A 15,206-nucleotide genomic window follows, 5' to 3' on the forward strand; every position below is an offset into this window, starting at 1 on the left:
CACCTACCTAGCCGGCAGACACCCCTTGCCCCATGACCAACCTCTGGACACATCTGTCTCTGCAAGGTCCCTGCTCCGGAAGGACCCGGCAGTTTGTCACCATATCACCGGGATCTAGGCCAGTGCCTGCAAAGATTTATTCAAAAAAGTATTTTTGAAAATAAACGCAAGAATGAATTTTCTGTTGGGATGTATCAGATCTGAGAAGGAACTATGTATGGGAACACACAGCCCCCTAGAGTCACCTCCTAACAATGAGGACCTTCTTCATGGGCCATCCTCCTGGAGACCAAGTGCCTCGCTGGAGGCAGGACCACTCCTGAGACGCTCACCCCCCAGGCCACAGGGGCAGCAGGCTTTTGCGCTGCTGTTTGTACGGAGCTCTGTGGGTTCTCATATCTCTCAGCTCCTTCCTATAGCGTGAGAGACAAGCAGGATCCTCTCTACAGTTTCCTACCAGCTCATAAGGAGGCTCTGTTGCCTGGACTTCCCCGTGGGCACAGTGGTAAAGAATCTGCCTGCCAATGCAGAAGTCATGGGTTCGATCCCTGGGTTCGGAAGATCCCCTGGAGGAGGAAATGGTAACCAAATGCAGTATTCCTGCCTGGAAAATTGCATGGACAGAGGAGCTTGGCGGGCTGCAGTCCATGGGGTTGCAGAGTTGGTCATGACTGAGTGACAGCATGCACGACTAACATCCTTGGGCACAGAACAGGGTTCACAGCGACTTCAAGGACTCTCTCCCTGAAGTTCTAGAAACTGCCTATCCATGCCAACTGAAGGGCAAGGCTGGAGATGGTGGCTCGGGGCCCTGAGCCTCCTCTGATGCAGGCTGGCCTGTTTGATCTTGGAGAAGTTACTGCTTTTATATGGTGACACCTCTTCACTTGTGAACAGAGAGCATCACAAAGCCACATGACTGCAGGACCATGGGGAAGTCAGGACAGGGGGGAGATGGTCTCCTGGGGAGCCAGTGCCCTTCTCAAGGAGCAGCTTGGCCCTGGCAGATGGCTACCATCTGGGATGCCCCCTGTTCTCATGACAAGCTGGCAATTGAAGTATCTGTATGAACCTCTCACTTGTTAAATGTCTGCTCCAGTGACACAAACAGCTGATGTTCTGCGAGCCAAGCAGAGCACCTCCCTGGGCCAGGGATGGTTGTCAGGACATCTGTCTGTCCCCCCTGGCCTGATGACCTTTCAGGTCCTACCCCCCGGTCAAGATCTGGAACCCACTGGAACCTTCCTCCTTGCCCTCAGGGAGCTCCTGGGGCTCAGAGCTCATGCTCTCCTTACAACTCAAGATTTCATACTTTGAAGCCCACAGATGCTCATTTTGTTCCCTATGGCTTTGTCCCCTGTGTTATAAGAGAAACATAACATACATCCACGCAAACACAACCAAATGCATTCAGTGTTTACCAGGCCAGTATAAGCCTTTCCTTCTCCAGGTACCAGACATTCTCCCAGCCACATACAAAACGCCCCTCCCTCCCCTGGGATCAGGAAGATAAGGAGGCAAGGCTGGAAGGAAAGGTCTAACAGACCAGGACTCAAATCCTGACCCGCCCCCTGCAAGCCCCGTTACTGGCTTGATGACTTTCATCAAGTTACTTAAATGTTTTGAAACTTAGTTTTCTCTCCTTAAAAAAAAAAACAAAAAACAAAAAACACCAACTCATCAGCCTATTGTGTAAACCACACCCTCAACATATAAAACATATAAGCCCTGGATAAATGTTGGTTTTCTTCTTCTTGTCATAAAAGACTAAACTTCTGGGTTAGCAGATATTGGTCCTGTCTAAAACGTCTGTAAGACAATTGGGCCACGCCAAAAGGTCCTTAAAATTTGGTCCTGTCCAAAGAATACATGCCAAATGATTTGGGACAGGACCAAACAGCAGTTACTTTTTCCTTTTCTAATGAATATAGTTGATTTACAATTCTGTGTCAGTTTCTGGTATACAGCAAAGTGATTCCATTTTATATATATATAAATATCAATATATATGTATATATAACTTTTTCAGATTCTTTTCCATCATTGGTTATTACAAGATACTGAATATAGTTCCCTGTGCTATAAAGTTCTTGTTAAATAACTATTTTACATATAGTAGTGTGTATTTGTTAATCCAAAACTCGTAAATTATCCCTTCCCCAGCCTTCCCCTTTGGTAACCATAAGCTTATTTTCTATGTCTGTGAGTCTATTTCTCTTTTGTAAATAAGTTCATTTGTATCATTATTCTGGGGATTCTACATATAAATGATATCAATATCATATGATATTTGTATTTCTCTGTCTGACCTTCACTTAGTGTGATAATCTCTAGGTCCATGCATGTTGCTTCAAAGACCTCTTGGCATGGAGCAAATATCTTTTGAAAGTTTTGGACTGGACCAAGTGATCATGCAAATATCAAGGACATTTTGGCATAGACTGAACATCTTATGGACCAGAGTTTTTAGGAAAGTTTTGGATATGAACAACTGTCCTGCGGGAACTTTTATAGCACTTATCTCATATGTGCATACAAAGTACCATGTGGAACAGGTAAAAAAAGCAGTCATTCACATTAAGTTTCTCCCACTGAGTTAGGGACACATCTGAAAGGTCTTAGAGAAACCATATGGGCTCTCCTTGCTTTCCAAATAAAATCGTTACCACTTAAATGGCTTTAGACAGAAAGGCAGAAACTAAGAAGTCCAGAATTCATCAAATCTTACTAGGAACCAAAGCAAACTCAGTGGTAGCAACAGCACACACATGAAACCGACTTTCGGAAAAGAACGTCCACTTTACACAACTCAGTTCACTTTCCTCTGCAAAGGAAAACAATAATGGTATCATTTTGATTTAAGTAGCATCAGTAGAAAGAATATAAATCCTATTTGACTAAAAAACATGGAGAATAGTGTCTTTGTCCTTCTTGGCACTTTCTCATAATTGCATTACAGATCTGTTGAGATGGTGCTTTTGATTCCAAATTTCATGTAGGTTGTTTTTCCATTAATAAACTCCTAGAAAGGAGATTTTGTAAGAAGTCAGATGCTGAGGCCCCAGGAAAGGCATGTAACTCAGCGGTCCCCAATCATCTCACCCATGACTCCCTCATTCACTGATTTCCTGTCCAACTTTCCACAAGCTTTGAAAGACAGCCTAGCAAGGAGCATGTATTAATAATTCATTTTCTCTTTTCTTCAAAGGCTTATACAATTGCCAATCAGAGCTCCTGATCTGCCATAATAACCAGTGTGGACACACAGAACTGACGTCATTCCAACAAAAGCAAAGTGGAAGTTCAGTTCTCCTAAGTGGCATTATCTAGGGGAGTCACACATTCCAAGAGATTCTATGAAACAGGGAAACACGCTTGCAGACCCCAATTCTCTCTTCACAGTCCCCCAGAAATCAGGATTCCCAGGGGAACAGGTTCTGCTGTTGCTCAAAATGGAGTCATTTTTTAACGAAAGAATTTCACTTTAGACTTGCTGTCGGTCTGCATGGAAGTTCTCAGGGGCAAATTTAAAAGCGAGGCCCTCACATGACACAAGCACCCACTGACTTAAGGAGCATGATAATTCCTAAAATGGGCTCAGAACGGAACAGACACCGATCGTGACCTGTGTGGGCAGTTTCATTATGTTTTATTTATGTTAATCCAGCATTTTGTGTACTACCCGTCACTCTGCCTTTTCTATGAATTCATTCTTCCAGTCACTCTCGCTGATGCATCCTTGTCCCACCACACTCTATACCTCCCTGGACCCAAGCCTATGAGGTCAACTCTGATCACTGACACCTGATGTTACAGGCTGGACTGGGTCCCCTCCGAGATTCAGATGTTGAAATCCTAAACCCAAGAGCTCAGAATACGACTGTACTTAGAGACAAGGTCTTGACAGAGGCAGTCAAGGTGAAATAAGGTCATACGAGTGGGCCCTAATCCAGGATGAGTGGTGTCCTTATAGGAAGAGGTGATCAGGACAAGATACACACAGAGGGATGACCACGCAAGGACACGAGAAGACAGCCATCTACACGCCCAGGAGAGAGGCCTCGGGAGAAACAGCCCCACCCATAGCTTGATCTTGGACTCCCAGACTTCAGGGCTGTGTGACAATAAACTTCTACTGTCAAAGCCACCGCGTCTGTGGCATTTTGTTAAGCAAACAGAACAGTGTTCATGTATAAAAAATAAACCAAGAGACAGGCTTCCTTACTCAAAGTTGGAGACTTGTTGGTGTGAGAACAGGATACTAGGTATGATTTGAGAGGCAATGGAAGACATTCTAGTAGAAACTATGTTTTTATCTGGATATACAAATGAAATTGTGAACACCCCTGGATGAGGGTATTACTCTAAGTGTTATTAGCAGCTTAATGGTATTTCATTGAAGAGTGAGGTCTTCAGCCAACATCTGCCCAAGATCAACTAGGCTGTAAGGAAGGAGGGTTTTAAAGGGGTAAAGAGCCTGGAGAGAAGCAAGAGACAGACAAGTACAGAGAAAACAGGGCAGAGAGTGAAAGTGAGGACTCTGTGGGGCCCTCCCTAGTACAAAAACCCTTCTGTGCTTTCTATTTCTCCTTTGCGGGACAAAGATTTCAGCCTCCAAGACCTTCCCTGAGTTCCAAAGGGCAGATTCAAACACCAATAATTAGGGGCATGAGGAATGCAAAAAGGAACAGTAGTGCAGATGGAGGAGGGCCCTGGTTCCTCCTGGGGCATGGACACAGACCTCAGATAATCTTTGAATTCCTTTGCAGGAACTAAGGCACCCGCCCTCCTGGACAATGGTAACTTCAGGCTGAGCACAAAATTCCTGGAGCACCGCCCTGTGACCTCACTATCAACCAATCAGAGGAGGGTTACACACCCAGCAGCCTGCCTCCCAAATTTTGTCAATAAAATCTTGTCCTAAACCCCTCTCCCTCCTTGTTCTCCTTGCATTGTTGTTCAGTCACTCAGTCGAGTCCGACTCTTTGAGATCCCATGGACTGCAGCATGCCGGCCTTCCCTGTCCATCACCAACTCTCGGCGCTTGCTCAAACTCATGTCCATCAAGTCGGTGATGCCATCCAGCCATCTCATCCTCTGTGGCCCCCTTCTCCTCCTGCCTTCAACCTTTCCCAGCATCAGGAGCTTTTCTAATGAGTTAGCTCTTAGCATCAGGTGGCCAAAGTATTGGAGCTTCAGCTTCATCATCAGTCCTTCCAATGAGCACCCAGGACTGATCTCCTTTAGGATGGACTGGTTGGATCTCCTTGAAGTCCAAGGGACTCTTAAGAGTCTTCTCCAACACCACAGTTCAAAAGCATTAGTTCTTTGGCACTCAGCCTTCTTTATGGTCCAACTCTCACATCAATATATGACAACTGGATGCATGGCCCTGCCATAAATACACCTTTATCTGCTCCAAACTCTGAGGTTTCAGTTGGTCTGGCTCCAGTGTCTGCCTGGCACAGTGACTGCAGACAGGCCCCCAGAACAGAGACCCACAGGAGGGCTGGGAGGAGCGATGTTCTGCCCAGGGCTGCCTGCACATCATAGGCACAAGGATCACTTCTGTCAGGCTCCCAGTCTCCACCAGTAATCTCCTCTCTCTCAGAAAGTAGAGTACAGACTGCCAAAGCGCCTGCGTGCCTCAGGGAAAGCAGACCAGAACCAGCCTCCCTTTCACCTCCAATTTTGCCAAGGTCAGCAGTGTTTCATGCATGACCCTTGAGACCACAACCTCCACTGAACTGCATTTTTTTTCAGAGAAGCCCCCAAAGCTTCAGATATAAAATGCTTTCCTTTTCTGTTTTCTCTACTATGCAACCTGCAAGCCCTGACGGATCTCCTGGAAGCCCAGCGGACCCAGACGAGGCACAGGAGCAAACCCCATGGACTCACAGCTGACCCTGCGTGCTTAGTTGCTCAGTTGTGTCTGATTCTTTGCGACCCCATGGACTGTGCAGCCTGCTGGGCTCCTCTCTTCATGGGATTCTCCAGGCAAGAATATTGGGGTGGGTACCCATTCCCTTCGCCACTGGATCTTCCTGACCCAGGGACTGAACTCAGGTCTCCTGCATTGCAGGTGGATTCTTTACCACTGAGCCACCACTGCTGACCCTAAACCCTTCTAAGCTCAACCTCCCAACACCCCTGGCAGAGCCCTGCATCCTTTTGGTCTTGGAAGGAAACGTGCACAAAGCCACCCTAAATCAGGGAAATACCTAGAAATGTTCCTGATACTAACAGAAATGAACAAGCACGATATATACAGTGAAATCCTTATGCAATTGTACATGTCATAGGAGCAGGAATATAGTGGAAATTTTGCAGCAGCTGCTCAACCCTCATGCATGTGTCATCCTAGCAGCTGGTAATGATTGGATGAAAGTTAAGAATGAAGTGTCACTTGAAGATGAAAGATGCACTTAATACTCTAAAAATAGCTTTATTAATATTTTGATTCTTCCCGAGATAATCATCTCTCCAAACTCCCTTTTCTTGCTAAAATCTCCCATCTCCAGAGTGGGAAACACATTCCACTTTCATTTGTTCATTCTCATGCTTAGTCGTGTCTGACTCTTTGCGACCCTATGGACTGGAGCCCTCCAGGCTCCTCTGTCCATGGGATTTCCCAGGCAAGAATTCTGGAGTGGGTTGCCACTTCCCCCTCCAGGGGATCTTTCAGACCCAGGGATCAAACTTGGGTCTCCTGCATTGCAGGCAGATTCTTTACCAGCTGAGCTATCAGGGTAGGCACTAATTTTTGGAAATAGGAATCCAACAGGAGATTCCCCCACCAACCATACGCACAGACAGTCCACGGCATCCAGCTTTTAGCAATGAATAACTCAAACAGATTTGAATTCTTCCTTCTGCCTGTGATGGCTGCTCTGTGATGTGTTTGGGCTTCTGAGATCAAAATGTTAGTAATTCCTCAGCCTACCTCGTGGGATACATAAGAAATGATTATGTTACTACGCACAGTGCAGACAATAAATACTATTAATTAAAAACTCCTTGTCTTAGATCTTATAACACTTTCTTATGAACCTGAAACTCCAGGGAACTGTTTTGACTACAGCACCATTCTGGCCAACACAGAAGGTAGCTCCTATGGGTCCCATCAGCTCCCAGGGCCAGCTTTGCTTCTGCACTTCCAGGCTGCACCCAAAACATCTGGAGGGGCATCTGCCTGGCTCTTCAGTCCTCTAGGAGAATTTGAGGGCAGAGTTCCTGACTTCTGTTGTATGGCCAAGGGCCTGGTTCCTATAAAGTTCTCATCAAAGTTGTCTGGTTCTCCAAAGGGCCGAAGCCAAGCAAGCCATGTTTGCCTGGAGTTAGACCCTGAATGTCAGGTGGTTAGAACTCCAGGGAGCCTTAAGGAATGGCTAGCCTTACTTTACAGATGAGGGGAAAGACAGTCTTTCTACAGCACTCAGGAATTCATTCCTGAAACTCACTACCTGCTGTCACACTCTGGCCACATTCTCAATCTTTAGATCTCAGGCCCTGCTCTGGAGACCCTGGAGGAGATTCCTCCCCATCTGCCTCTTCGCTCAGCTTTGGGGGCTGGAGGTCCCAGGACACCCTCTGCTGCCCAGGAAAACTCTGGCATGCCAAGTCAACTGGCCAAGTCCAGGCAGGCCAGCGGCTGAGCCAACACTGGAGGGCTGGAAAGGCTGCTCAGTGGTGCGGGTGGTCTTCCAGGGCCGCTAGTGAAGAAGCAGGGCTCTGGGGGGAGTTAGCCCCTGGCCAGTACAACCACTGGGCAGTATCTCCATCCAGCACCCCGTGGAGCTAGGCTTTCGGTTTAAATAGAGCCTAGAGTATAAAAGCAGGCTTGAGGCACCGAATCTGCTTCTTACTAGCTGCCTTGCCCTGGACACGTTATTTAAATATTCTGTGTCTCAGTTTCCTCTTCTCCATCAGCTGGAGATAACAGATCATAAACGACTTTATAGCCTGGCTTGAGGTCTAAGTAAGTTAGTATAGGTAGAAATGCAGCCCGGGGGTGTGATATTACTGTAGGCACTCAGGAAACAGCACTGCTAATATTATGGCCAGTACTTACCTAAAATAAAACCATTTTTAAAACCACAACCTGGACTTCTTTTTGCCATGGACCATATTTTGGCATCCAATCAGCAAGCATTTTGTTTTGTTTTAATTTCTAGAACATCTGCCTGATACCCAGCACATAATCCAGGGAAATCGCTTATTTATACGAATAGTCTCCCTTAATGAACTATTAACTGAAGACTACATCCCAAACAGCAAGGTAAATTGCCCTGTGTTTGAAAACAGGGTGAACATTTCAGCAGCAACACGTTTAACTCCGGAGCAGCCAATTCAGGTTAAAAGCGCAGCCAGCACTTTTGCTTGGGCTTTGGTGCCACGGGCTTTACTCTAAGGAAACCCTTTTGGAGCAAACTCATGTCAGCTGGGCACGTGGCTTTCAAAAATTACCTCTGCACTGAACAAGAGAGGGGACACGGGCACAGCGCCGTCCACCTCTGAGAACCACAGGGCGCCTCTTCTCCAAAGTGGGGGCGAGGAGCCAGCTCACCCGCTCCGGGGACGTGCAAAGTCGGCCGGGCGCTGGCCTCTTACCACGAACTCCTCCAGGGTCTGGTAGGTCTTGCCCCGGAACTCGCAGTAGTTCTTCCTCTCCTTGCACTGCGGGCAGCACTGGCTCGTGTCGACGTGTATGCAGCGCGGGTGCAGCCGCGGGCACTCGGGCTGGGCACACAGCGGTCCCTCCTCGGTGCACAGGCACGGGCAGGCCGAGGGCCCCGGGGCAAACTTCTCCCCGATCGCGTACACGAAGCCGCTCTCGTCCACGCAGCCCTTGCCCCGGTAATCCGGGTACGCGTACTCCTCCGGCGGCTCGGGCGTGGGCTCCGACTCCGGACCCGCCACGTCCTGGGCGGCGGCGGCCGGGGGCTCTTCGTGCGGGGTGTCCCCGCGGGGCCGCCCCTGCAGGTCCCCGGCCCCGGCGCCCCCGCCCTGGGCGGCCCAGGCCTGCTTCTGCCTGCTCCACGCCTCCCGGCCGGCCAGCCCGCGGCCGCTCTTGCCCTTCCAGTCCCGGCCGCCGCCGCCGCCCTCGTCCCTCGCCGGGCGCCCCAGCTCGCTCACCCGCCCCGGGCCGTCCCGAGACGCGTGCTCGCGCTTCTCCTGGCCCGGCCGCTCCGGCGCCTGGGCCAGCTTCTCCAGCGGGATCCTCGGGCTGCACAGGGCCACCATCAGGCAGCAGGTGAGCAGGAGGGAGCTGGACAGCGCGCCAACTGCCATCGCAGTGGAGCTGGGCATTCCCTACCGCGTCCCGGCGGGCGGGCGGGCGGGGAGCGCGGCCGAGGGGCGAGTCGCATTCACAGCCCGGGGGCGCGCCGCCGCCAGCCGGGAGCCGCCGTCCCTGCGGAGAGAACAGCAGCACAGCTGAGCCCCGCGGCCCGCGCGCGCCCGGCCCCCGCCCGGCCCCGAGCCGCCCGACCCCGAGGCTCCCTAGCTGGACTCGCCGGACCACGAGGGCAGGGGCTGCATTCCCGGCGCCCGGGCGCCGCCGGGGGTCCTACAGATCCCAGACTGCGGGCCTGGACGCGGAGGCGAGTCCCAGAAAAACACCGCCCCGCAGTGTGCCCCCTGTCGTCGTTATTAGCGGGTGGTGGAGCGCTGGGGCTGCAGCGAGCTGGGCCCGCGCCCCCTGCAAGGCTCGGATGGAGCCACATAACTCCAGCGCCTGGCGCCGCTCTTGAGGTCCCGGCCACACTTCCCCAAAGGTCGCGCAGTGGAGAATTCCGCAGTGGAGTGGACGGTGAAGACTGTGCAGAAAAATAAGAGGGAAACCCTTCCTCGCTTGCCTGAGGGCGTTTGGGGAAGAGAGGAGGGAAGGAAGAGAAGAAACCTGGCCGGGCCCTGCGATTCATCTGAACAACTTTTCAAACGCCGCCAGTGCGGGGCGCAGACGCCCCTTCCCCGCCCTCCAGCTCAGACCCGGCTGGCTGCCGGGGGAAGAAGGTCCCCGACTATCCCCCAGCCCACCCCCAGTTCCCGGCTGCGGGTCGGGGACTCGCAGGCTTCTCTTCCTCCGCCAGCCACCGGGCAGCGGCTCAGCGACTCAGGGCGCAGACCAGATACCCCGTGTGAGCCGCAGCGCTCAGTCTCCTAATTTCTTGGACCCTGGAGGGGGTCGTGGCGGTGGAGCAGGAGGGCCCGGTAGATTGAAGGTGTGCAGTGGAGGAGGCTGGAGATGCAGGGCGGGGGCGAACGCCCCTCAGTCTCCCGGTCTCCGGAAACCTCTCTGGTTCCCAAACTTTCTGCGGCCCAAAGGGGCAGACAGAACCCTAGACTACACGCTGCAGGGTACTGGCCGCCCAGCCTCTCTCCACCTAGCCGTCCAACTCCCCAGATCTGTGCGCCCCGGAGTGGCTTCCTCCGCCTCCCCACCCTCTTCCAGTAAGCAGGGTTCGTCTGTGCCCTCTGCTCATTTCCAGTCCCAGCCGGGTGGACCTCAGCCCGGGCGATCACCCATATTTACAAACTTGGGGCCTGGGGTGAGGGGACTCCTCCTGAGCAGCAGGGAGGCGGAAGGGCGCCCGGGGCGCGGACACCCAACATGCATCTTCATCCCCGAGGGCGGGCGCCCAGCCTACATACATGAGCGCAGGGCGCCGGCCGGACGCGGGGCTCGCGGCGGGCTCAGGGGCAGCAGCGGCGGGCACGGACCCTGGGCGCCGGCGCCCATCCTCCGGCCGGGAGGGCCCGGAGCGGAGCGCACGGCGGAGAGCTCAGCCCCACCTGCGCGCGCTCCGCCCGGCGCGTGCACTCGGCTAGGGCGTCTCCGCGGTCTGGCTCGTGGCGCCGGCGGCCGGGAACCGTGGCCCCAACTCGCGTCAGTTTCTGCGCCGCCTTCCGCCGCTCATCCTCCGATCTGGTCCCAGCGTCTCCGCCACGAATCGCGCCCCGGGGCGCCCCAACTCGTTCTTGCTCTTCTCGGGCAGGCGCGGAGAGCTCCCCGGACCAGGCAGCCGGGAGGCTGGGGTGTCCGCGGCGCGTAGGAGGCAGAAGAGACGCCCGGAGCGCGGCGGGCGGGCGACGGGCCCCGAGGCCGGAGTGGGAGCCCTCGCTCCCGCCTCCCCTGCCGCAGCCGCCTCCCGCCGCGCGCGCTCCCCGCCCTCCTCTGCGGCCGGGGTTTGGGAGGCGTCGCCGTGGCGGCCGGCGCTACCCGGGGTTGGAAGACCTCCCGCCCCGCCGCCGCCCTCGCGGCCGAGACCCACCTGTCAGTCTCCCGCGCAGCCGCCTCCCCACCTCCGCCGCCGGCTGCCATCCTCCAGCCTGTCATTCACCCTCCGCTGGACCTTCCATCTGGGCTTTTTCCTCTCCTTTATTCTTCCCTTTAATTCCTTCCTTCCTAATTGGCCCCCTCTGGCTTTCCTCCCCGCGGACAGCCTGTTCTTGCGACTGTTGAAAAACCAGAACCAAACTGTGTTCAGTTTGGAATTCGAAGGCCGTGTTAGCTTAGCTTAGCAGCTTATGGGGAGTTTTTTTTTCTTTCCCTCCTCTCTTCACATTCAGAAACCCAGACGTATAGGCGTGTAAGGGTCAGAAACCCATAACAATGCGTGCTGCCCATCGCTCTTCTCCTCCACTCCCCACCCCCACCCCGTCCCGCTGGTCCCCTTTCCTGGGTGACAGACTCCTGTCACCGAATTAGAAACGTCTGCCAGGTTAACTTATCTGGAATGCTAAGCTTAAGTCCAGCAGAAGCCTGTGTGGTTCAGACTTGTTTTTACTCTTTGATCGGATAGGAAAAGGAAGGAGAAAAGGAACCTGTTCAAATTAACCCCTAAAATGAAATTGTTTGTAGAGAGGTGTGTTCCCAGGCAGTGGTTCCTACTGTGTCATCTTAAAATCACTGACAATACTCAGCTGTGTAAACACACCTTTATTCTACAAGATCATGCCTTCCTCCTCCACAGGAGATGTGGCTGGATCCCTGGGTGGGGAAGATCCCCTGGAGGAGGGCATGGCAACCCACTCCAGTATTCTTGCCTGGAGAATCCCACGGACAGAGGAGCCTTGTGGGCTACAGTCCACGGGGTCCCAAAGAATTGGATATGCCTGAGCAGCTAAGCACTCACAGCACCCGCCTCCTGACAGTGAACAAAGCATCTGAATGAACTGCAGAAAGGCCCTCCCCCAGCCACGGAAAGGCTGGGCAGATGACGTTTCTCCTGGTTCACCAAGCCAACCTCCTGCCACCATGGCCACCCCCCCCCCCCCCCCTCCCCAGCCCTGCACCAAAAAAGAGAAAACCAGGTGGGTGGAGCATTTCAACATACAGAAAGATTTAAGCCCTTCTGCCTTTGCAGAAGACTGGTCACACTGGCCTGCCTGGCCACCCAATCATTTCACATCATGTTTGTTTTTGTTTTAACACCAAGGACTCTCAGATGGTTACATTGGTGTAACCCCTAGTGAATGTGACTAAGAAGAGTAAAACTTTAATGGTATGTGCGAAAGATTCTACTTCTAGCTAACAAGTTGGTTGGGGGTCCAGTGGAAGGAATCACGAAGCTTCGTCTGATCTCACCCCAGTCACAGAGCACTTGAACCAGAAGCCTTTATGCCTCCGTATGTGGGCACAGTGGAGCGCTGTGGTGAGACATGATGGCCCTCACAGGGGCCTGACAAAATGAGGGGTTAATTATACTGCCCAGTGTCCCAACTCTACCTTATGGCAGGAACTAACTCTCAGGGGTGCTGTTAGAGGGCAGATGAGATGAGGGGAGAAGCAGTTTTAGAAGGATTTCTGTCCTTAGTGGAGAACAATATTCATGCCATCTTGATTAGCTGAGAAATTCAAGGAAATATCCGAGAAATAAAGGGGAATCCGATCCCCTTTCTCTGTCTCTCTGTCTCTCTCTTTCTTCCCTTCTCCTCCCTCCCCCTTCCTCCTTCCCTCTCTCTCCCTTCCTCTCTTTCTTCTATCCTTTCTCAGTTTTTTGTCTTCCTTCCTTCTATCCTTTCTTTTACCTGAGTTCTTCTCAGGTTGCAGAGTAGAAGGGAGCGGCAGAGGGATTTCTGGCGGTGGAGTAAGGTGACGAGGTCTCATCAGGTCCCACTTGGGGCAGCTTTGTGACCTCAGACGATTCACCTGCTGTCTCAGGGTCAACATGTCTCCTCTTTAAAAGAAAGAAGAAGAAAAAAACGAAGAAGAAAAAAAAAGTGTCTCTGGAAGAAGAAAAAAAAAGGCGTCTCTGAGTAGGTAGCAACCCCAAAGAGCTTTGGGACCATGGCATGTTTCTGCCCCCCCTGAACCTGTAGTAACTGACTTTTTTTGTGTTAAACCAACCAACAAAGGTCCTGAGTCTGTGAGTCTGTCCACAGCCCCCGGGCCCATCCTGAGCATCAGGCAAGGCGGACGGGCTCCAGTACAAGTTCAGAGTTGCTGCGTCCTCAGCGTTTGTGTCTCCTGAGGTTTAACTCGTTTACTTTCCTTTTCATCAAGGCTTGTTTCTGTCTCTGTCACAGGCCTTGTAGCAGCAGACTGTGTTTTAGCTCTGGGGTGTCTGCACACACCTTTGAAAAGGTGGCTTATTAAACCAGGGGCTCTTGCTGGCCTTGATTCATCTTGTCGTGCTTTCAGCCCCAGAAGCAGATGAGGAGGGAGGGGTAGGAAGAGCTGGGAGAACCGTGCTTACGACTCACACAATCCTGGGCATGTTCACAGCCGTCTCATTCATTTCCTGCGGGATGCCCGGTGGAAGGGGCACCATTACTGCTCACTGTTTTGCCAGTGGGGAGCCACGCCTCGAGGAAGCTGTGAGCTGGCTAAGGTCCCAACTCACAGGGCAGAGCCGGGTGACCCCGGAACCTCAGACCCTAACTCCAGGGCTCCTGGGCCAGCACCACAGCTGCCTTGGTGGTGCTCTGTGATTTAACTGTCCATGTCACGGGGTACTCCTCAACTTCCCAATCCAGCCGATCCCTCGTGACTTCACATCCCGGGTCCGACTCTCCCAAGGGCACACGGTGGCAGAGGGGATGGGAGGGTCAGAGCGGGCTGTGTGCCCTGTGGTCAGCTCCGGGGACATCCTCGTGGTCACGTGTGTAGACCAGCCCAAACTACCCTACCCTAGGGGCTCAGTCTGTTTCTGCCGAGGAATCAGGGACAGAGTGATACCTGCATAACTGAAGGAAGGTAACTCCTTCGAGGAAAGAATTAGACCAGATGCACTGGAAGGGAGGGGTATAAGGAGATAAAGTGGTAAGTGATATCATGAAGCTTGGGTCTGCTCCCAGCTCCCCTAGAGGGGTGAGACAGGGTCGATGCGGGACTCCAGGGGAAGACGTGGTGTTTGCGGCTTGAGAGTAGAAAAGAGACTATGGGATGAGATTCCATGCCTATGTGCCAGTCACTGCAGTTGAGTCCAACTTTTTCCTAGGCTATGGGCTATAGCCCACCAGGCTCTTCTGTCTGTGGGACTCTCCAGGCAAGAATATTGGAGTGGGTTGCCATGCCCTCCCCCAGGGGATCTTCCCAACCCAGGGATGGAACCCTCATCTCTTATGTCTCCTTCATTGGCAAGTGGGTTCTTTACCCTAGTGCATGTGGGAAGCCCATGGGATGAGGTTAGGATGAACAGATAAACAGCCATGGTACAGAGGATCTGATGGAGACTAGAAAGTGGATGGATGCCTGGGAGCCTAGCATCTTGTGCATTTTCTCCACAAGCAAAGAGCTGATTGGGATGCAGGGAGAGCTTCTCTAGAGGTGGCCGTGGATGGGAGGGTGCTGCCAACACTACCAACCCTACTGGGAGGGGATGCGGAGTCATTTCTGTGGGAAGGAGAGCCTTCTGGAAACTCCTCTTCCAGTAGAGACAGGGCAGAAAATGCAGAGCTTTGAACCTCTCACTACATCCTGCTGGCTCCTGCCTGTCTGGGTCCAACACCTAAGGGTTGCCTTTATTGAGTTCATACCTTTGCTAAATTTGCATTTATCCTGAATTCTGGTCTTGGGCCAGGGAAAAGCCATAAAATCTCTGACTTGCCAAGCTGGAGGGGCTGAAAGCCACTTGCAGCTGAAATCAGGGACAGCTGGATGTTTGTGGTCAGGCAGAAGGCTGAGCACTAACTCAACCTAATGAATGAGAGAAGCCACCTTGGACACTCAGATGCCTTTTAATAGTTGTGCCCCGAGCAAG

General features: G+C 52.5%; 1 protein-coding gene across 1 annotated transcript in view; it reads right to left on the reverse strand.

Annotated features, from left to right (window-relative positions):
* The window catches only part of VWC2 (von Willebrand factor C domain containing 2), a 133,121-nt gene extending 123,812 nt beyond the window's left edge, over nucleotides 1-9,309 (reverse strand). The window contains exon 1 of the mRNA XM_061166288.1: nucleotides 8,611-9,309. Within this exon, the coding sequence (XP_061022271.1) occupies nucleotides 8,611-9,309 (699 nt within the window). The remainder of the gene's footprint in view (nucleotides 1-8,610) is intronic.
* Nucleotides 9,310-15,206: the final 5,897 nt, after the last annotated feature.

The sequence above is a fragment of the Dama dama genome, chromosome 18 (assembly GCF_033118175.1).
Source record: "Dama dama isolate Ldn47 chromosome 18, ASM3311817v1, whole genome shotgun sequence".
Taxonomy (NCBI): domain Eukaryota; kingdom Metazoa; phylum Chordata; class Mammalia; order Artiodactyla; family Cervidae; genus Dama; species Dama dama.